The sequence below is a fragment of the Teleopsis dalmanni genome, chromosome 1 (assembly GCF_002237135.1).
Source record: "Teleopsis dalmanni isolate 2A chromosome 1, ASM223713v2, whole genome shotgun sequence".
NCBI lineage: Eukaryota > Metazoa > Arthropoda > Insecta > Diptera > Diopsidae > Teleopsis > Teleopsis dalmanni.
The window spans coordinates 57,158,198-57,182,802 of NC_051846.1; the positions used below are offsets into that span (position 1 = coordinate 57,158,198).

Genomic DNA, 24,605 nt, shown 5'->3' on the forward strand with positions numbered 1-24,605 from the left:
ATATAATTCAATACACGCAATCGTCTTCAATATATATATATATATTTATATGTTTAGCATATATTTATATGTTCAGTGAGTACTAGGTTTTTTTATCGTTGTTAAAATGTTCTGCACTTCAATATTGCAAACTTTATTTTTTAAATGTTATGGACTTGATTCTCGTGACGAAGATACTGAATTCGAACTTGATGATGACGATATCGGGTCAAGACAATTATCCAAATTCGATGTGTTGCTTAAACTAAAATGTAGTTTAGTTTTGTCTAAAGAAAGAATTACAATTTTATTTTATTTCATTATTATAAAAATATATATGTGAGACGATTAATTATAAATTTGTTAATTTTTTTTTTTGACTATAGTAAACATATATTATCACTCTATCCCTGTTTTCACTTTATTATAAGAAAAACTAAAATTTTTATTTAATATCGTATTTATTAAAATACAATAACATATTTTAGTAGTACTAAAGTTAAACTACTATAGTTTAATTGATATAAACTATAATGAATTATGAAATAAAAACACTCTTCACTTACCTAATAACGATATTTCACTTTCATTAAATTGTCTAGCCTCTAAATACTTTTCTTGTTGTTTTTCCAATAGAGTAGGTTCTGCACTAAACTGACCTAAAACAAAAATTTAGAAGCTTTAAAACTACTCTAAAGAAAACATAATTAAAAAAAATTAATAATAAATAAAAAAATTAATAATAAATAAAAAAGTTAATAATAAATAAAGAAATTAATAATAAATAAAAAAATATATATATAATGCGTATCAAAATATATATGAGTAATAATGGATACTTTAAAATAATTAGGTTATGATATAACAAATTAAAATCCTCATAGTAATTTGAAAACCTATTTCTTAGAAAACTCAATAAATTTACTTTTGTACGTTCAAAATAATTATATATAAATAAATATTTAATTTTATACATGCTGTTCTGTACTATAACTTTCCTATATTCAAATAAAAAAATACAAGAAAAACTGTATTATTATTCTTTTTTAATATCATAACTGTAGGACAAATAAAGTTATTTTTATTTACAACTTAATTAATTTGCTTATAATTTATAAGCAAATATAAGTATTTTTATTCTTAATTATATATATTATAACATATAATTATTTTTATTCATAATTATTTTTATATATTTTTATAATTATTTCTGTTTATAATTATTTTTTTTATTTATAATTTTTATTTATAATTATTATTGTAATCATTTCTATTATTATTATTTTTAAGCTATAAATAATATTTAATTTTATTAATAATATATATAAATATATTATCTTTTTATATTTATTATTTATATTATTTACATTTATAATATATAGTATATATATATATTTTTATTCATAATTATTATTTATAATTATTTTTGTTCATAATTATTTCTATTTATAATAATTTTTTTTATTTATAATTATTATTTGTTATCATTTTTATTATGAATAATTATAATTATTTTTAGCTATAAACAATATTTATAATTATTATTATTAATAATTCTTAATTATTATTTATAATTATTTTTGTTCATAATTATAACATAAATATTTTTATTAGTAATTATTTTTTATTTATAATTACATTATATAAATTAAGGGATTTAGCATCGCGACCTTCCTACTGTGCCCGCTTCATGGATTCGGAGTTTATTATAATTGACAATTAATATTAGTTTTCTACTGATAAAATATTTTTGTCTCTCTTTTTTAAAAGTCTTTTACATAACATTAATATATACATCAAATCAAAAGAAAAAAATTATATTAAAAATAAAATTTATAAATTTCATTACCTCTTAATACGTCATCTTTAGAGTTCATATTGCATGATTTTTGCATATTTGTTGTGATATCCAAGTCAACTCGTTCCACCGATGCATTCAGTTCCGTATCAGTACTTGTCTTAAAGCTTAAACCAGTAGTCAATAAATTATTAGAAACTGTATTTGTGCCTGAAGGAGTCTCAGGTGTGATTGGCGTACTAGGCATACTACCACTGGTACTTGATTCGGAAGTTGATAATTTCATGCGCTTCCGATATTCAAGTATTGATAGTTTACGTTTTGGAACCGGTGGTGGATCAGGAGTATTTAATGTTGGGTTTAAACGTGGATCCTTAGACACTTGTTTTAAAGGTGTGCAAAATTTGTTCGAGGTATTTGCATTTATTGCTGCTAATGTTGTTTTTTCTGTAGTAATAGTTGAATTACTAACTCCATCACTTGAATATTTGCCCGTATCTAATGTACATAAAGTTGAATGCTGCTGTTGATAATTACCTAGAGTGCTAAAACTTCTCACATTCGTATCGATAAGAGCTACATGACTATCTGCATGAATAGTTGTTGGCAGACTTAGTAATGCGCTGTTTGACGGAGTCGTTTGCGTCGATGTTAAATTTGAGTGCTGTTGATTTACATTATCTTGTAACTTTCCATAAATAGAGTTATGATTAGCTGGAGCATATGTTGATATATTACTTTTGCCGTTTAATGCTTGACTTTGATTACCCGCTACAGTTATTGCAGACTCAATTATTGGTAACGCTATATTTGTTGAAACTTGTGATAATGGCATTGTGTTATTCGGTGGAATAGTAGTTGTTGCTGGTGTGGATGTTCCACCAACATAATTGTTAAAACTAGATCCTGTTAAAACAATGTTGTTGAAAGTTGGTAATGAAATATGTTCATTAACAATTGGTGCAGGTGCTTGACAGCCCTCATCTAACGTTTGCTGAGTTAAGGATCTATATTGTTGTTGTGTAGGTTGTTTTATGTGGCTAACACCAGCAGTTATTGCATTTGTCGGTGTTGTTGTTGTTGTCGCTGGTAAAATATTACTAACGCTAGCTATAGTAGAAGTTTTATCTTTAATTGATGCTTCGTATATTTTATCTAATATTTTCGTATTTGAAGAAATTACAGAAGAAGCCGATTGAGATTTTATAATCTTAATATTTGAATTATTAATGCAATTTCGGTTATCTTCACGTTCATTCAATAAGGAATTTGACAAACGACGTTTTTTCGTACTATTTGCACCAGAATCTTCTTTATTATCTTTTCTAATTTTAGTACAAATTGTTGCAATATCTTTATTCAATTCTTGATCGAAATTCAATTGTCGTTTCTTTGTGTTTAAATTTCCTGATGAAGACGATGAAAAGGATCGGTGGCGATTTCTTTCTTTTTCTATAGAAGTAGTATTAGCATGTGTAGTGTTGGCAAGTGACTTTGTTTTTTTATTTGATAAAGATGATGAATTTATTCCGACAATATCTATAGTTTCTGTATCTGCTTTGTTTGCAGTAGCTGTATGCGTGGTACTACTATTTTCACTACGTACATTTTGTACGTTCATTTTAGAAGTGGCACTACTGCTGCAACTACGACTTCGTTCCTTTTTATGTGATTTCTTAGACGCGGAACTATGATGTGACTTTTTTGTCACAGAAGTTTCAGAAGAAGTTGATTTTTCGTTACGTCGTTTTTCATGCTTAGACTTTATTTCTGTCGATACTGTTGAAGATTCTGATTTTGATTTTTTATTACGAGACTGGAGAAATAGAATATTCTCTTTATGAAAGCTATGCAGGCGCTCTTTAATATCATCATCAGAAAGATCTTTTCGCTCTCTTTTAGATATGGACGTGTATGTAATAGATTCCTTCTTTGCTTCATTTGAAGTTGGCATAATTTCTGTAGAATTTCGTTTTGTTGTTTGGTCACCTGAAGGTATTTGTTGTTCTATTTTTTTAATTATAGAGCCGCTCTCTTGTAATACTGTTTTTTGATCATCCACAAATAACTGTAACTGCATTTCCTTTTCATTTTTGAGCATATTACTACTATTAACCACGTCGATCTCTCTTTTAATATCATTATTTTCTAATGTGTTATCTATTATATTTATATCATCCTTAATTTTAACGGTTTCATTTTTATTTTCTTCAGTCTTAATATCCACAAACTCTTTAAATTTATCGCCAGTCATACTTTCCTCCCTCTCAACATCAATTTTAACATCATCACAGCAATTCGTGTCCTCTGGTTCAATCTTTACAAGATTATCTTCAGCAACTATTTTTTGTCCTGGACTTGGCGAACGTAATATATCAACATCGTCATCTTGATCTAAAATAATTTCAGATTTCTTTTCACTCTCTATTGATAGTATTGGTTTAATATCTTCATCATTTTCCTGCTTTAAATCGTGATTGTGATTTACTGGTAGTATTATATCCGTTCCAACATCTACTATTTCAGCTTCATCTTCTGTCTTTATATTACCAACAACGTCGACCTCTTCTGTTCGTAACGGTGAATTGTTGCCTGTCGCATATATGTCAGATTTATTTAAATCTGATGATCCTTCTTCGTTAGTTCCTTCAAATTGGGATGTTTGATTCAAATTCAATGTTTCATTTAAATCATCATCCTTATTACGAAGAACCAACCTGCGTTTTTTAAGTGGAGTGCTAAACCCGTTATTAACTGGAAAAGTAGTATTAATTTGTGATGTTGGCGACGTTGTTGACGGTGTCACTGGAGAAGGTGTTAAAGCACTTTCATCAGTTTCTTCACTAATAGCTTGGCGTAACCAACGTTTTTTCACAGAAGAATTATTGCATGTACTTACTTGCAGTGGTAATTGTAAATGCCGTTCTGCACTATCAACATTTAATTCTGCCAACGCATTATAATGCTTATTAGGGACAGAATGTGTGGTTAAACCTGTATATTGTTCCTCTAAAGTTATCAGTGGACTACTGCTTCCTTCAGTTTGATTTATAAATTCTTCAATTTTTTTTGCAGCTATGCTTACATTTTGAGACTCGTCAGATATTTTGTCAGTATAGTTTTGCTGTGGTGCAAAATCTGACATAGCAGCTTGTACTAATGAATCCAATCCAAGAACTCCGGCATGAGTAGATGCCATGGTTATACCCGATGCGTTTGTTAAATTACAGTTGTGTGATGATGACTGTGCATCTTGATGCGTCCAATCCGTGATTGCTTTTTTAGTTCTAGATGCAGCAGGATATTTAAACCCATCATCACATTGTGTGTTACTGCCGCTATCAAGTGATTCCAATGGACCAACAGCCGCTTCTATAAGTAAACATGCTGAACTTATTTGTGTTGGTGGTGTAGATGGTGGTGACATAACATTTTCTACTGGTAATGATAAGCGCTGTGGTGATTTAAATTCATTATTTATTAGATAACGTTCAGTGGAAACATTTATGTTTGGAAAAACTTTTTGTGTTTCTGGCAGGTGATTTTCTATGGGATAATTCAACGAATCTAAATTTGTAATTTTATTTGGATTTGCAAATGCCATTAATAAACCAGCTGCTTGATCAACATTTGTAGATTCATTAATAAAAGTATCAGTATTTGCTAGCGCAGATGTTATAAGTGCAGGAGTATTTATGTCACCACTTGAGGCTGTGTTTGAAGCAGTTGTTTGAATTGGTGGCGAAAGCATAGATGTTGATTCACATTCCGACATTGGTATGGTATCATTTTCAGCATCTGCATCATGGTCTGCATCTGATTCATTACTGTTAATTCGACTTTTACGACGTTTACGTTGAGCACCGTTTACTGGATGAGATTTATATGGCTTTCGTTTCTTTTTTCGCGTTGTTAAGGAACTTTTTTTCGAGTTCAATAGTTCGATCTCAGATGAACTATTTCCATTGTTATTATTGCTGCCACGACGTTTTGACGCTGCACTCTTAGACTGTTTCTTTTGTTTTCTCTCCATGTTTTCTATAGCACGTATAATCGCCTGCATTTTTCTGTCTTCACGAGATAATTTTTGTCCAACATTTGGTGTAGATGTTACTACAGTATTTATGTTACTGGAACCCTCTTCAGTGCCTAACTGACAGTCATTAGATATATCATCTGAACAGCTTGTTAAACGACTGTTTCTAGTATTAATTTTGCGACCTGTATCCACCAACGAATTACTAGTTGTGGGAATCGGTTTATGACTTGCACTTTCTTGAACAGGTACATTTTGAATTGTTATATTATTATTAATTGATAGAGACACATGCTGTTGTGGATTAGCTATATCCACTTCATCTTTTTCCGTCTGAACTACTTGACTACTTATATTTTGTTCTATTTCTGTAGATGATTTATTTGCAGAATTAAGTGTTTGCAGAGCCGACGCTGCAAGTGTGTCATCTATTGTAGCATCATTAGAATTTACTACAGTCTGAACTGGTTGCTGTTGTGGTAATAATGGCAATTCCACCGCAATATCTTGATGCTTTGGACTTGTTTGTAACAGAATTGGTGACACTGGTGTCTGTAGTTGAGCAATCATAGGTTTTTCTACTTTCTCTTCCTCAAAATTAGATGATGCAACAATACAAGTATTTGTAGGAGTTGCAGAAGCAGTAACAGTTTCTGGTGCTACTGCAACTGTAAGTGACACTTGCTGTACAACAGGCAATACTTGTGGTTGCTGCGGCAATTGAATTTGATGCGGTGATACAATCATACTACTAGGCAGAGATGACATAATTTGTTGATTTGTTTGTATAACAAGGGTTGGCTCTGTTAAAGTTGCATCTATTACAGAATTTTGCAAAACTGGTAACTTTTGTTGTTGTTGTTGTATCGGTGAGATTGTTATAAAAGGCGACGAATCATTTAAATTATTTCGAACTGATAGTAAATTGCCATTGCTATTTTTGGGAGTCCCCACCATAGGAAATACATTTTTCGAATTGCTATTGGCGGCTCTAGGATTGTTTCCAATCATATTGTTTTTATATAAATTATTAATAATGTTGGGGCTATTAAGACCGATTGTACTGTCTCCACTAGATGATGTTGATGAGGATGTTGATCTGTTTCGGTTATTCAATTGCTTCTTCTTCGAGCTTCCCATAGTTGTGTTAGTTGTCACCACACTCACACTTGACACTGGACTATTACGGTTTCTGCGATTTGTCTTTGAAGTCGTGTTTACAAAAGGACAAACAAAACAAGTACAAGCACAAGGCGTACTTGTTGAAATCACAGAAATATTACTAGATTTCGGGGTTTCCAATGCTAGTAAATCATGTGGCTCATGAGTTATAGTTATTTCTGTACTTGCCCGTATGTCAGTAGTTGCTACAATAAACAAATGAACAGCATTTTTTTCAACAATATGTTGTACTTTAGCATTAGGACGACAAGATCGCCTCACAAATCTAGCTTCATTGCCATAAGTTCTGCAGTCAATACAGATTTTTTGGCCTTGCAATTGAGTTAACGTTGATCCTTCAATTGTATGATCTTCTACATTTGGTAGGTGATAAAAAAATACAAACGGACCAGGAGTTTTATGCACCTTATTCAGTGGATTAGTTGTTACGGGTGGATCATTTATATATGCATGACTGTTTTGACTTATAAATTGCTCTTGAAGCATACATTTTCCCAGCAACTCAACAATTGGCGAATTAGATTTTATGTCTTGATTACTTATCAATATCTTACCACCAGCAAATGGTACTATTGTAGCTTTACTTTCGAAATTTCGATAGTCTTTCAACAACTCATTGCTCTTCATATTTATGGCCTGCATTATACTTGGAACTTTTGTCAAGGAATAAATTCGCGCTCTCAACTGTTGAGAGTAGTGGTTCGTCATGGCATGTTCATAATGCTCTATTAAATTACTCATATGATTGGATTGTTTAACTGGATGTGCACTATTTTCTGTTGTTTTGGACTTGCGTTTGGTATTTTTCTTTGTTTCTTTGCGAATATTTTTGCCACTAGAAAATACTTCACCATTTTTTTCTCTTTTGAGTTTTTTAACGCCAGTCTCCTTTGTTTTCTTAAGAACCTTACCCTTTTTTAACACTCCACTATTCTTACTATTTTGCAAGGTATCCTTCTGTGATATATTAGCACCAGGTCTATTTATATTCTCATTAAAATGCATTTTTGAAGCAGCAATAACACCTGCAGCATCTACTAAAGTAGATACGCCCGATTGCATGGAAAGGGCTTGCTCTTTGCGTATCATTAATTGTATTTGACGAGCACGTACTTTATCTACAGGCCTTGGTTGACATATTTCACACAAATATTCTTCAGGAATATTATGTCTTTCAATACCCATGCAATCCACATGTTGCCATGCACTGTAATTAAAAATAGTTCATTTAAAAAAATAATTTCTATAATAAAAACGCATACAATATTTACAAATATATTTAAATGATATTTGTTATACTTACGAGCACTTATCACAACAAATCATGTAACCATCATCATGGGTCAAATCACATATACAACGAGTTAAAGAGTCATCTTCCGCTTCAGCTTCTGGCGCCGTCTCTGTTTCTTCTCCAGGGTCTATATCACCAGTTGCAACTCGTGAACCATTACTTATAGCTGAATGTGCGTCATCGTCTTGAGGCTGCCTCGTTACTGTTTTAACAAATAGTTTTTTTAAATTAACATTTTTATTACAAAAAAAAAAAAAAAACGCAAAAAAATAAAAAAAACTAAAAAACTAAGATTTTACTTACTCTGTTGTCCATATAATGAATATACTGATGGCGTTCCGCTTGAAGTCGACGTTAGAGAATTGGGTACAGTTATTACTGTAATATCACTAGGTGCGTTATTTGCAGATGTAGCACTGATTCCTCCCAATGTCCAATTATTTGATACTGGATTAGCAACCAATGATGAGCTTGGTTGTGCTTCTATATGTCCACTATTGCTAACAGTTTTATGTAATGTACTGCTATTAGCATTATTGTTCACAGCTTCCGTTGTTAAACGTGTCGGCGCTGCATTTGCATAGGTATGATCAAGCCACACCGCATGTAAACAATGTAATTTTACATCATCTGTAATGGGCAATGGTCTTACTTCTTCACCAATAATATCGTCATCCTGAGATAAGTTTGCTGTAGTATTAGCACTGTAACTATTAGTCGATATAAGAGTGGTATCAGTATTCTGCTTAATTGACTGTATAAAAGCAACTGATTCTGTTGTTGGTAGAGCCCCAACGCTTAATCCATTAAAATTATTATTGTTTCGATAGACAGGCGAACTGGCGTTGCTAAAAAAAAAATAGAATAAAGAAGATGAAAATAAAATTCTTAAAAAATATTTTATAATACTACTAATACTAATACTACTTTATCATTTAGGATACAAAATTATTGGCTTTAAAAGGACATACATATTAACAGTAATATAGTAAAAAAATTAAATAATTATCCATGAAAAACTAAAATAATGTACATATATACAAAACTTCTAAAAATATTTTTACTAAATTATATTTAAAATGTTTTAATTTGTCTCTTTTTAGTTTTAATCCTTAGTTTCTTCAAATTAAATTATACAGACTCTAAAGTATTGTTACCTAACTTTTTGAGGCCAACGCCCCAAAGAAGCAATTCAAAATTAGGTCTTTAAAAATTTACATCTAAATTTTTCTCCAACAATTTTTTATTAAAACAATTTACTCAGATATCAGCGGCAATGGAGATTATGTTAACCAAGGTGGGCTAGTTTTATTAAAGTTTTTTAATATTATCAATAATTCAATTCAGCATCTATAATATATAATTTACTTTCTACCTATAAAACAGCAAAAACTTAATTTGTCTGCTATGGGCTTTCTTGATTTTGCTGGTAGTCGCTGGAGCCGCAAGAAAGTTTCTTACTCATAAAGAAATATATTATTGCTTTGAGTATTATTTGATTATGCTTGTAGTTGGGATCTTTGGCTCGAGTATAAAGAGCTTCGTGAAAACTAATGGACACGATTGGTGTTCGAAGATTTACTGTTACTGTTTGTAGGCACACATGATGAAATTAAAATGAAACATTGAGTAGATCCTTAAAGTGCACACACAGTTTGCAGTTAAATGCATTGGGAACATTGGTTGCCAACTGATAGTCCGCAAGTTGGTTAACAATGTTCCGTGAATCAAATTTTACACATATAGATACATAGCTTGTAGTTTGTTCACTGAGTCCTCACTTATTAGAAAACACAAAAAATTTCCATGTAACTATACACCTATTTTAGAGCCTATATAATGTACCTATGCACTTATACAATTCATTATATATTATACCAATAATGCTTAAAGCATATTAAAATAATCTTATTAATCTTGTATATTTATTTATTGTGCTCAAACTGGAGCTTTGTCACTGTTATGCCCGCATAACCAAATCATGGTTACAAAGTCATGCTCTCAGTATATTGTACAATGATGCGATATCCAGACAAAGCAACAGAAGCTGGAGTTTTGAGCACAAAGAAAAATATGCAGATTCTTAAACTTTGTGGTCCCTTATAAAGAGAAAAATATCATAGTGATCTCATTGGTTAAAAAAAAGCTTGGGTACTACTGCCCTAGAAAATAAGTGTATTATTTCTTATCAAAATTAGTTTATATTGTCGATTAATTTAAAGTTACTTTCTCATTAAAACTCATCAATAACTGAGACTATCTCATCTCTACTTAAATTGTGATAATTATAAGAAAAAATTCTCCTTTCTTACCTGTTTTTGATGAACTCAGTTGCCCTTTTCGCAGAATTCGTATCAAGTTGTTTCCGTTCTAGTGATTGTGATCTATTGACAGAGGTACTGTGATTTTTTTCTGCGTTTGCATTTGATAAGGAAATTGACGGCGCTGAATTGCTAGCAACATTTGTTATTAATGTCTTCGCAGAGATAGGCATGTAAGAATTTTGTTGTTGGGAATTATAAGTAGAAAAATCGTTCGGAGACAAGACAATATTTGTACTGCCCGGCGAGTTCTGTATTATATAATGGGGTTGTGACTGCGATGGCAATACTTTGAGTTTTTGCTGATGATGTTGTGCTTGTTGCTTATTAAAATGTTTTTGGGCCATACTTTGTAGAATGCGCGCAGACATCTCATCGGTCATATCGAGTTCTGTCTGATAGTTACTGATTGCAGAAGATGCATTATTCGTCACTGTATTATTTTCACGTTGTATACAGACAGGCGTCTCCAGAAACTGTTGGCGATATTTTTGACTATGCTGTGAGCTAGGATGTGTTTGATGTTGTTGTATAACAGCACCTTGTGAATTAACATACTTAATGTTACTATTGGAAGCGCTTGAATTACTATTGCCACCAACTATCGAATTTGGAAGTATTTGCTGTTGTACAACAATATTACTTTGTGGCTGTGTAGCCTGCATAGTTTTATGTTGTAGTTGCGTACCCTGCGGTAATGTAGCAACATGTTGCGGCTGATTTTGCATTATAAATTTGTTGTTAGTCATTTTAGTAACTTTAGTTGTCGCATTATTTTGATTACTGCTATTTAATTTATTTGAGTTTATCGTATAGGTACCAAAACTCTGCTGCAGTGGCAATGTTGCAATTGAGACTCCGCCACCAGTGGTATTGCCTAATTGTTTAAGTAATTTAGTTTTAGTGATTTTATTATTGTTATTTGGATGGTATTGATAGGCTTGCTGAGCTATAAACGTTTTTACAGTGCCTTGTTGCTGTGTATTATTAGCGGATATTTTATTCTGACAACTTTTATTTACATTCTTCTTTATAATATTACCAATCTTTGGTATATTACTGCTGCTAGCAGTTACATATTTGTGTGACTGAGATACCACATACGGATGATTTGTTGATGGTTGTTGTGTGATATTGTGATTGGTGTTATTTGTGGCTTGTTGTACAATGGTCGGCATACGTGAAATCACTTTCGTTGGCACATTTACCTTATGCACCACATGCTGCGGTGTTTGCTGGACAAATGTACCTGTCGTTTGTATTTGATTCTTGACATTTGCATTTTTCGTAGGAAATTTTTTACCATTCAATTGAGCTGTATTTCCTCCGCTAATGTATGGTATATTTTTCGTACCTACAAAATTTATAGTTTGCGGTTGCTGATTATTTTGTGGAGTTGGCAATACGCTGATATTATTTGCATTTGTGGCATTTCCTACTTGCTTTGGCAACATCGTTATATTACCAAGCAACATTTTAGAATTCGTTGATGCATCTATAAACATTTGCCGACTCTCTATACCACCTGCACCATCTGTACTCACTATTTTAAAAATTTGATTTGATGCAAAATCCGCTGTTGGTACTATAATATTAGATGTTGTAGCAGCATTAGGTTGTTCGCTTAATTGTAACATTTGAGTTATTCGTTGATGATTATTTTGTGTGGATTGATTGTGTGGTAATGCAAAATTCTGCGACATAGTTGGCTTATTAATATTAAACTGATTTTTATTAGGCGTATGGGTTACACTTACATTATCCAGAACGATTGCATGATGATGCTGAAGAGGCGGATCAGTTGGCTCGTAATATTCGACATATTGAATTTCGTGATTTGGTTTTTGCTTTTGCTGTTGAGTTGCTATTGATGGAGGTTTTTCAACAACGATTATGCCTGATTGCAACATAAGGACTACAATGCTGCTTCAAAGCGAATTTAATTATAAATGAGTTTTAATTTTTTTTTTTTTTGCAAAGATTTTTTTTTAAAGGTTTTTATTTATTACTTTTACTTTGAACTTGTTATTCAGCTTTACTTAACTATTAGTAACAGAAGTTCTGGCGGGCCCACAAAATCGTGGGGCCTTAATCTATAAGAAAAATCCGATGTATCGTAACAATAACTAACAGCATTATAAGCCATCACATTAAATAACATTACTAATATTGTAATTATGTATAATGGTAAGTTCTTGTATTATTATTCCCTGTTTCCTTCGCTTTATTTGTTTTCTTTTTTTTTTTTGTTTTTTGTTTTTGATGGACCGCAAGTGGACTCAACTTCTTCTTAACACAACTTCAATACTTTTCTCACTTTCAATTACTTTCCAAAAATAAAACAACTGTAAAAGAGAAAAAAATATATAATTATTAGTTTTAAGTTATGATATTAATGTAATATATAATTATAATTTTTGATTGAATTAACTGTCAAAGTAATTTAAATATTTTTGTAATTTAAAAAATGTATTTTTCAAGTTTTAAATATTTTATATAAATGAAATTGGAAAAAAATTTGAAAGTAGATTCCTGGAGAGATTGAATATGAAAATCGTAATATCAAATTTTAGCAAAACAAAATACATAAAATATTATTGATTTCGATTCTTTGTGTTGTTTTCAGATTGTTTTCCTCCCAGTATTTTTACTTCGGCATCCGAAGTTATTTCTTTTAAATCTTAATAAACGCTAAAAACTATTAAACATTACTAACCCAAATCAACTGGCTATATAAACAATTTATGTTAATATTTTTTTGTTTAATCACATGTAGATACAATTTCGAAATTGTTGAAGTCTCCGGCTACACAACCAAAAGTTACGTAATTTTTTCTGAACATGCAGTATAAAATTATTTGTATATAAAACAATTTTTAAACAGCGAAGCAATTATTGCGATAAAACGCAGAGATGGTATAAGACAAAATTGTGAAAAAAGTAAATAAAAAAAAATACCAAAAACAATCTAAAAAATAAAATTAATGTATATAAACAAAATACAAAAAACACAGATAAAAATTTGACATTTCGATATGTGGAATCGACGTTTTAGAGCGCATGCACCAGACCAGATAGATAGAAAAGCACCAAAACTCAATAATACAAAACTAAAAGAATTGCAATTTCGTAAATATTTATTTATTCAATTTAAAAAGAAAAAAATATACAACAACATATTAAAAAATATATTCGCTTGGTATGCTTAAATAAACAACAATAAAATTAAACGAAAGAGAATATATTACTTAAAGTCAATTTAAATTTATTAACACTAGAACCATTGCAGCAGCAGCAGCAGCAGTGTATTTCACGTCATGATGCCTTTCATCAACACAAGTACATATAATAAATGGAGTGACGGAGGATAGGTGATAATTTATATGACGTTGAAGAAATTTCATCAGTAATATTGGAAGAAAGACAATATAACCAGAGTTACCAAATCCAATCAATATCAACAGTGAACCAGATTTGATGAAATGTGTATATTGCAGTGAGAACAAAGTGAGAACTACTGAAGAAAGTCAAACACTTCATTTTGACAATAAATATCTTATTTACTTATAAAATATAATTTATATATATAATATAAATTATAATTTATATATATAATATAAATTATAATTTATATATATAATATAAATTATAATTTATATATATAATAATACATATTTATATATAATATATATTTATATATAATATATATTTATATATTAAATATATTTATATATTAAATATATTTATATGTAATATATATTTATATATAATATATATTAATACATAATATATATTTATATATAATATATATTAATACATAATACATATTCATATATAATATATATTTATATATAATATATATTTATATATAATATATATTTATATATAATATAAATTATAATTTATATATAATTTAATTTAATATTTTGATTTGTGCTAAAGCACAGTAAAGAAATAGTTTAGCTTACAATTAATTATTTTTCAACAGTTCGGTTAATTTAAATCGTTGTAAAGGTGATGGTCAAATAATTAACCAAAAACTAAATAGAAATATTAGCTGTAATTTTTGAAATAAAAAAACTGTAACCACTAAAAATTATTTAATTTAAATAGAAGAACACAAAATAAATATTAGAATGATAGCCATTTCTATCTTAAATATTTAAGTAATTTAATTATTTATGTATTTGCATTTATTAGTTAATGGTGAACATTCACAATAGACTGATTTTTAAAATTGGAACCACTAAAAATTAAAACGTAAAAATTTTTGCGAATAAAACCGAAGTCTGAAGATTTTAAGACCATTATTTTTGTTTCAACTAATTTTAACTAAATATAACAGGGTTTAATTCCTGGATCCTTGTAGTTCAATATCATACGCTTACAATATAACCAAAACACCACTAATTAAAGTTCAAGATTAATAATTTATCTGAACTCTCTATTATTCCTTTTCCATTTAAAATAGAATTCTTATCATAGGACAATAATAATTTCTTTAATAATTTAAATTTAAAATGATTAATTTATCTGAACTTTCTATTATTTCTTTTCTATTTGGAATAGAATTCTTGTAACAAAGCAATAATAATTTTTATTTATTTTTAATAATTTAAATTTTAAATTATTAATTTATCTGCACTCCTTGAGGATGACCGTCGATGAAAGTCGAAAGATAGGACTATAATAAATGACTAATAACTTTTACTAATTTAAATTAAATAAAAATTATTATGTTCGAATAGTAAGTTATTAATATTTTAGGATTTTTCATTTACATCTATTTATAAGAACATTTAACAATAATTATACGTATTTCAAGATTTTTTTTTTCGTTTTAAATATTTTTAATATATTAATTTTGTAGGTTAGAAATAAAATATTTAGTAATATACGCCGCTCCCCCTATGTATATTAAATTAATTTAAGTTATACTTAAATCCGCTATAACGTTTAATTATTATAGATCAGTCAAGATTTAAAAAATATTTTTATAATCTAAAAATATACCATAATTTCATCAGTTTATTTTTCAGATGACACTATATTATAATCAACAAGAGAACAATATATTAGTGTTCTGGAATTATAGAATAGTATCAGTATTCTGGAATTATGTTATTTACATATTTGTATTATCCAGATTCTTATTATTCTTGATTCAGCAGCTTGTTGAAATGTCGATTCTTGAAAAAAACACTTTGTCAGGAATAGAATATTTAAAACTTTAGAAAATGTAAACCCTAGTAAAATGGCGGAGAAGAAGATTTTACTAGTATACGATCGTGTACTAGATTACCGTAACTACAACTAGATCTTATATTGATAACCGTAATTTTATTAGGAAACAAATTGTCTGTTTCAATGCAATATATTATATATATATAATAAAATTTTATTCTTAGTATATTTAGTCATGAATGAAGCTTATGAGTGGAATGCGGAGTAGTAAAAACAGATAGATTTGCTGTTAGGTATGGTCAAATGTCATATTTTTCGACATACAGCGAAGCCTAAAGATAGAAAAACAATTTAAAATTAAAGCTCAGTGAAAAGACTTAAAATAATTTTTAAATTTAATATAAAATAACATTTTAACGAAACAAAAAAAAAAAAACTACTCATAAAATATATAAAATATTGTTAGAGATAAGCTTATCGATGTAATTAAAATGTACCGTGAATAGGAATACAAAAGCATTTTTTAGAATTAATAAAAACAAGACATACTATATAGTAGGAACACTAGAGTACAGAACTGCAAGTCTCCTTGAATCTTAATTATACATGTTAGCTTATATCACATATATTTATAAGAATGCAATGCACAATGCACTGCATATGTAGGCATATTTATACCCAAATTATAATAGTAAATTCTACTAGAATATAAGATGTAGTGTAATTATAATATAGTATTTATCATAACATTATTCTGACTGACTGCCGACTATTGAAATATGAGTATGAGCAACTTAAATGACAAACTTCTTTCTATTGTATTGTACGTAAGTTGCAATTTACAATAAATTTTAGTGCAATAAATAGCAATATTAGTAAAATTATAGCTTTGTATAATATATATATACAAACATATTCATATGTCTAATGTACGAACATGACCATTGACAACGACGATAGTTGCAGCGAACACGATTGCGACCGTCTATCGCAAGGCAAAATTAGTGCATTCACTTTTTGCAGATAAATTTTGCATGAGCAAGTTGCACTTACAACAACAACTACAATAACAACACCAACGACTGTCACAACTGCATATTAGTAGAAATAATAGAAACACATAAAATAAAAGAAAAGATTTATTATATATAAATATATATTTATGTATATATTTGTAAAAAAGTACAGTCAGTTACAATGACTTTGAATTGTAAATATTTAGTATATAAAAAACCCATGACAAAATAGCAAATATTCTAAAAAGTGAGAAAATTATTTTTATTTTTTTATTCTGCAATAAAATCTTAAAATTGCATTTTTACAATTATCGTAGTTGATTTTTTCATCGAATGTGACGTGTGTTATAACGAAAAGAAAACGAACGAAAAGGGTTCAAACAGTAATAAAGAAACAACAAAAAAATTTGATTAATTTATTGAAATTTGGCTGACCACACAACGCTGTTTCGAGTATTGACAAGTACTCATCATCAGTGATCTTAGGAAATATTCGAATTGCAAGTTCCAGGCTGGACTGCAAGTTCCAGGCTTGCAGCCTAATTATTACAATTTGAATATCTAATAGTGCTTAAGGTTTAATGAACACATAATCAGTATATTGTATATTGATACTACTGTACTGTAGTATCGCTAGAATTCCTAATAGTGGTTAAAGTTTAATGATAATGATCTTATAGAATAAACAATATCGTTGATCTATAAGGTAATTAACCAATTCACAATCTTAGTGAGTGGGTAGATCTTCAAATAACCACTTTGGGGGGAATAATATATATTTGTACAAGCTTTTACTCATAAATGTATAAATGATTGTTTCAATGTTTCAATAAATGTATGTATGTTATATACATTCAAAATTATAAGAAAACAAAAATTCATTTCATCTTATAGTGAATCACTTATATAATTAATAATATATAAATAGAGAAAAATGTTTACAAAATGAATCAATTATTACAAAATAGGAACTGTTCGCCTAAAGCCTCAAAAAGATTTCATTGTGGCAGACGTAGTACTCACAAAGTAGTGAAAGAACATATTTCGAGAATGTACATGAAAATTAAGAATTTGAATTATGTATATAGATACTTGCTGTAGAGCAATTTATTCGCTACTAATGCGGTAGTTGTATCTTATAGTCGATTTATTTATTTTTTATCGACGAAAGCAAACAAACTTATATAAGAATGTGTGTATGTGTGTAATATTTTTTTTCTGTATTTCTCTAGTAGTTGTTTATTAAATAATATATTTTGTCTGCATTATTCTACACAAATTTCTAAGTAAATAGAATAATAACAATACGTCAAAAACATTAAATATTTAAAATAATTTATTTAAATTAAAAATATAAAATGTATGAATATTCATTATTTAAAACATTCATTACTTTTGATATTATATTGCAGTTGTTTTAAATATTGCCAATTCTATACATGCAGATTTATATGTTCCTATATATTAATATCATATAGTATTAATATCCATAACAAATCAAATATAAATTATAGTTTCGACTAATTCAAATGGTAATAGATTATTATCATGCTACACAGGTTTCTATATTACATCCAGTTCTATATTTCATCCAGTAGCGATCTATTCTTATCTATATGGTCCTGTCTGCTATTTAAGTTGGATCTAACTGAGTGCCCATACTACTAGGTTGTTGACGAAAATTGCAACAAACTTCGCACCGATTTAACTATAATGACAGAAAGCTCAAAATTAATTCATTTGACAGTTTATTGTCACATCATCTATTAACCGAAGACAAAAATCTCTTATAATTATGCATACAAAAAGTTTTCAAGATCTATTTTTTTTTTAATTATTAACATTTTGTTCAATCTATTATTGAGTTATTGTGATAAATTGATATACCAACATTATTTCAAATGAGTATTCCAATATTAGTCATTTTGATTTATTACAATAATCGATTTATATTATTTTTTTCTTTTTCTTACTAACTTTAATCTACATCAAGTAATTTAAATCTGATTGTAATAAGTTAGGTCTGACCAAAACTAATTAGGTCGACCTTAAACCAATTAGATTGGATACAAATCAATTAGATCTGTTTAATAAATGTATATATCACAATTTTTATTAGATCTAAACTTATTATATTAAATGATATATATTATAAGTTTCAGCTTAAATTAGTGTAAGTAGCATATCACTTTAAATAAGACAAAAGAGTAAAATAAAAAGCAAACACTGTCTGTATAAATTTTTTGGATATTAAGTTATGTTAAATTTTTCTGAATAAGTAGATACCCTAAAAGATATATGAATCTTTTTAGACTCCAAAGGGTAAAAATCGCTATAAAATTATCCAACTGCATTTTCGTTTCAGTGTAAGCTTTATTCAGTTATTGGGCAATTTTTATTGGGTAATTTTTATTATGGAACGATAATATTCTAATACTCTAAAAGTGTTTTATTTATTCTTTAAAGAACTTTTAATGTTAATTTATTCCTCTGAATGATTTTCTAGCTTGTGAATCAATCATTTCATTGCAGTGATTTGAAGTGTAACCTTATACCAATGACATGGATACTATATTATTTAACTAGCTTATTATAGTATCTCTGCAATCAGTTTTAACATGATGGTTACTGACCGTCAGTACAAAAATTATATCGGAATAATATAGCAATATCGGCATATTATATATTATACCTACATTATCATTATTAGATCTTTTTAATAAACATGGTTTTAATAAACAACTTACGTTGAGAGTATAATATAAATAGGTAACTAAATTATTACAGTAACATTAAAAAGTAGTAAATAATGAAATGAAATGATAGCAGTTTGATAAAAAGCTTGTTGAAGACTGTATTTAAAAAATAATACAATTTTTGGATTTCAAATTTAAACATAAGAACCGTAGAATGGAACTAACATTTGATCAGACAAAATTAATAATTTATTGTTTTAATGACCAAATATTATTAATAATCATTTTGTTTTTTAACGGGCTAGGTTAATTAGTCCATATTTAAATATACAAAAAAAAATTGTCATTGAGATAGTAAACTCCAAGACGTCATCAACCTCTTTCGAGAAAATTATAACATGTGAAAAATAGACTAGTAAGTAATATCTTTTATATACTTTTTTAAGACATTAAAAAGAAGACTTTGAGATAACAATCTCCAAGACGTCACCATTTTCTTATCTTTAATTTTATACAAAATAAGATTTAAGACATTAAAAAAAACATATATTGTTTTAAAAATTAAATTTACTTAAGAATATCATATATTTATTTAAAACAACAAATATATATTACTCGTAGTATATTTATTCATAAATAACAGAGTAAATATAATGTTTTGCTTTGAAGTTACCTTGGTTGAAATAAAATATACAAATGAAATATATTGGGTTCTAGCCATCCTTACGACGTCACTGCTATGCATAGAGAACTTATATGTATATTTGAAAATATTCAAGGCTTGTAAACGGCCTATGGCATTTAAAGCTTATGTGTACCTACATTTGCCCCTTCACCCTCCAGCTTTTCAAATTAATTCATGGCGGTAAATATATTCGCCTTTTTATTCAATACAATCCAATCCAGCAAATCACATAACACAACACAGAGTATGTCAAAAGTATAGGTAAAAAGTGCTAGGGGAAGGGAACAGCGTCTTGTTTTTACAAGCTTAATTTTCAATACAAAACTCATGCAAATATTAGAATAGGTTTGTGTTCAAAACTGTTTGGTTTTGGTGTGTCTGTGCAATTTAAGTTAATGTGTTCAAATTCTCTTGCTTCCTTCTGTACAGATACATGAAATTATATGCGACTTGCTTGCTTACTTTAGCTTTGCAAATAGATGTGCTTTAGTTTTGAGCATTGTATAAATATATTTTGCTTTTTTTTATTATAATCAAATTGCGTCTCATTTATTTTGAAATTACACTTTTTTGTAGTGACTTTTGCTTCGCGCCAATGTAGATTCGTTTGAGCTTAGACGATGTTTTATCTAATTTTTTTTTCTTGCATGCATGAATGTAGATAAATATACATATTGAAATATTGTACATTTGTTTAAGACGCTTATTTGTTTATAATAAAATAATTACTGAATTATTCATATAAAATTTTATAAAGCAGAAAAGTTGTAATTTTTTTTATTCTCCTTTTATGAGTAACATTCTATTATTTAACCATAAGCAAATTTTTGTATATGTAAAAAAAAACAAAAGTTAAGTTGCTTTATAATTTTGAACTTCTAATGAATTCAGTAATCTAATATAATTTTTAATGAAGCGCTCTAAGGTATAACAATTGCAATTGGTGCATTTTATGTATCAAAGAAGAAAATATATATCTACTTTATATCACACAGCGTGCTTATGCACTTACTTAAGAAAAAATTGTTATTATTTATACAATTTTGATTACGAGCAACCTTAATCTTCTAATAAAATTGATATATAATATAAACTATATCTCAATAATAAAAATGAATGACATTTAAAAATATATGTACGAAAAGAATTCTCAACTAATCTATAAATAATAAATTTTTCTGACTTTGATATTATATTGACTGTATCTATACTCGAATTAAATATATTGAATACCACGACCGTATATTTATACTCGTATACACAAAAATATTAGCGTTTGCCAATCCCTTTTTCTTTTTCTGTGCTTCTTCATTCATTAGATTCCTCTAATAATTTTTGTATGCGCCTGTACGTAAAATTGGCAACCCTTTTGCAAAATAGCTTTCAATAATTCATTCCACTAGTTTTTTTTTTCCTAAATCGGCGAAAAAAAACCAGTTCTTCAACTTTTGCTTTCGTTTTTAAAACAAACTACATAAAAATTAGATGTAAACCAGAAAATTTTATGTAAAATATAGTAAGAGACGTATATATTTCATTTAGGAATCCAATATACTAATATAAGAAAGAGACAACACCAATATTAAAAGTTTTAAACAGCTAACTTAACTGCGTATAGAGTAAAAGAAAATACACAAAATATAGAAAATTTAAAACAAAATCACAAAAATATATTAATATTGTCATCCTATTCTATCACTATAGTTTCTTTAAAGCAAAACTAAATTTCAATATGGCAGCCTTAAATTAAGTATGAAAGTTAAAAAGAGAATAAACCAAAACAAAATTACGTCGTAAAAACTAAGAATTAAAAATATTAAACTAAAAAATGCAAAATGTTTTGTGGTTAATAATATTACATAATAATACTGCAATGGCTTAACTATAGTATGTGAACAACAATATTCCCATTTATACTTCTTTAGTATTTTCATAATATGCGCATGTCAGTTTACACATGTACCTAGAAATCAAAAATAGTGTAGGCATGTCAATAATCTGCTAGTTGAGAATATTTTAGAAACTATTTTACTAACACAATATGCAGCACATCACATATATATTATTTTAATTCACATGTAAAACTTGCTGTACTTATTCTAAAAGTGTATTATAAGCAATATAAATATATAGTAAGACAACTGTATTTATTTCATTTTACATATTAAAATATATTTTATTTATGGCAACACCATAAACGTTTGGAGTTCTATAAATCCCAACTTAACTAAGTTTAAAAGGGAATTAAAAGAAAAACAACTATTGGCGTATAGCAATAAATAGGAACAATATTGCACACACCAATGCAACAACTTCAATACATTTGCATGTTGAAGCGAAATGTGGACGCCATTTTTATTTTTATACCAAAAAGAAATCGATGAAAGAGAGATAAGCAAATCAAAATTAAATATGGCGACCAAATAAAAAACAAGACACAATTATGAAAATATTATTGAAAATCTTCATATAGATCTTTTCCTTAAAATATTTTAAATTAAAAGAAAATATTATTATTTGTTAGATTGTTTTTACAAATATTGTTTAATTAAAAACTATAGTATAGATATATGCAAATATGTTTACTTTACCTTTAGTTCCACTATACAAATGTAGGTTTTTTCAATATTTCCAATATATTTTTTCACCCGATATTTATAAATCACTCGTTTGTTAACAAATTAACATTTTCTAGTTAAAGAAAACAGAAACTAAAGTTTGCATACAATGTGGAAGTAGAGACTGTAAACTTTTCATCTAGTTTTGATTCGATTTTATATTTTTTTTTTTACTCTAGACAATACACATTTTTAAAAATATAAGTATATATATATTTAAACATGTCAGGCTGTTTATATGTACAAATATAATAGATATAAAAAGCCTCACTTTTTACAGTTGCAATAAAAAACAATTTATTGTTATATTAATGCAAAAATTAATGTTTTTAAAATCTTTAATCTATCAAGTTTATTGTTAATTTAATGTTTTTTTCTTCTAAGAACTATGCATCTATTTGCAAATACCGACAATTGTTATAACTATTTTTATATTGAAGTTTAAATTTTACGGAATGTTAAAATTATCTTTACACCTTCCATAATATACTTATATTTAAGATATCTATCCCACTTGCACTTATTAAACTTAATTTTATATTTTAGTTTTTTGGTTGTTTTCATCAATTTTAATATGCGTAGCAAAACCAAATAATTTTGTTCACAAACTTTAATTTAATATTAAACTTTTGATTTACCACAAAATATTTATTAATAGCTTCAACTTTACACACTTTATATTTATTTTTTTAGCGTTTAACACGCTCACCCGTGAAGCAAATAGCTTACTTTGCTGTGTCTCATATTGAATTAATGGCGGCGATAGCAAACTTGTGCAAATCCCAATAAAACGAAGTTGGAAACTTACTGTGTTCGGAAAATCTTTGACATTTGACAGATCGAAAATTGTTCGTAAATTATGAACGTATATTGAACATACGCATGCCAAAACAAATATATTGTAATAAGATTTTCATGATTATATTTTTATGTGCTATTATATATATCACATATAAAAAATTTTTCCGACATTTAACATACTAAATCTAATTTGCCAAATCCTATGTGTTGTGTGCTATTATAGTAGCATTTCAAGATAGCATTAAAATGCTATCATTTATTCTTGAAATATTAATATAAAAAGTTTTGTTATCATATATTATTGGTCTATTTACAGTCTTAAGCAATTTTGAACAACAAAAAATAATTGATTAAATAATATCGTTCCACAAATTTTTTAAAAAACCTTTAAAAACTTTTTTTTTTTGACTGAGTACATAACATCAAAACCCAAATATAAGACTTAAACCCGCTTAAACCAAATCTTAGGAATGTAAAATAAACAAATTTCATTATATTTCGTAATCAATGAAGCTCTACTGGATTGCGATTATTGCCTATTAAAAACTTTAATGAATATTAAAGGCAAAATAATGCCTCCATGATTGTACTATAATATGTTTAATTTTGATGATTGTGTCAAAAATTAAACATATTTAACATGTTAAAAAAAATTGTGAAGATTCTGAATGTTATTATTAAAACGCTTTTTATGCTGAATTATGTATAATTATTTCATCATAGAGTTATTAATTATAACTTTATAACAGTGTTGATTTTTCGACAGTTTATTATGTATTGTATTTACCAGATCTATTTTGAATCGGTTTCTTAAAATTGTATTACAAACTTACAAAAAAATAGCAAAAACAAAAAGTAGGTTTTTCTTGAATCCGAACATGAGTTACATATTATATTTTAATTTAGGAAATAAAAAATCGTAGTGGAAATTTTATAAAAAAAAAGTATTTTTCTATTGTACTATAGAGTACAAATATAATAACATGTTAAAAATG

At 27.9% G+C, this 24,605-nt stretch overlaps 1 protein-coding gene across 2 annotated transcripts; it reads right to left on the reverse strand.

Annotated features, from left to right (window-relative positions):
* Positions 1 to 19: 19 nt before the first annotated feature.
* Positions 20 to 23,564, reverse strand: LOC119669506. Of its 2 annotated transcripts, XM_038079425.1 has the most exons (9): positions 23,484 to 23,564; positions 22,783 to 22,984; positions 12,368 to 12,955; positions 10,602 to 12,304; positions 8,593 to 9,137; positions 8,299 to 8,491; positions 1,829 to 8,202; positions 546 to 638; positions 20 to 266 (listed from the first exon to the last, which is right to left on the reverse strand). In XM_038079425.1, the coding sequence occupies exons 3-9, from the start codon at positions 12,518 to 12,520 to the stop codon at positions 148 to 150; spliced, it is 9,180 nt and encodes a 3,059-aa protein (XP_037935353.1). In that variant the 5' UTR covers positions 12,521 to 12,955; positions 22,783 to 22,984; positions 23,484 to 23,564; the 3' UTR covers positions 20 to 147. The 2 variants fall into 2 exon arrangements, with proteins under 2 accessions (XP_037935353.1, XP_037935346.1); XM_038079418.1 differs by having other exon boundaries at positions 10,602 to 12,955.
* Positions 23,565 to 24,605: the final 1,041 nt, after the last annotated feature.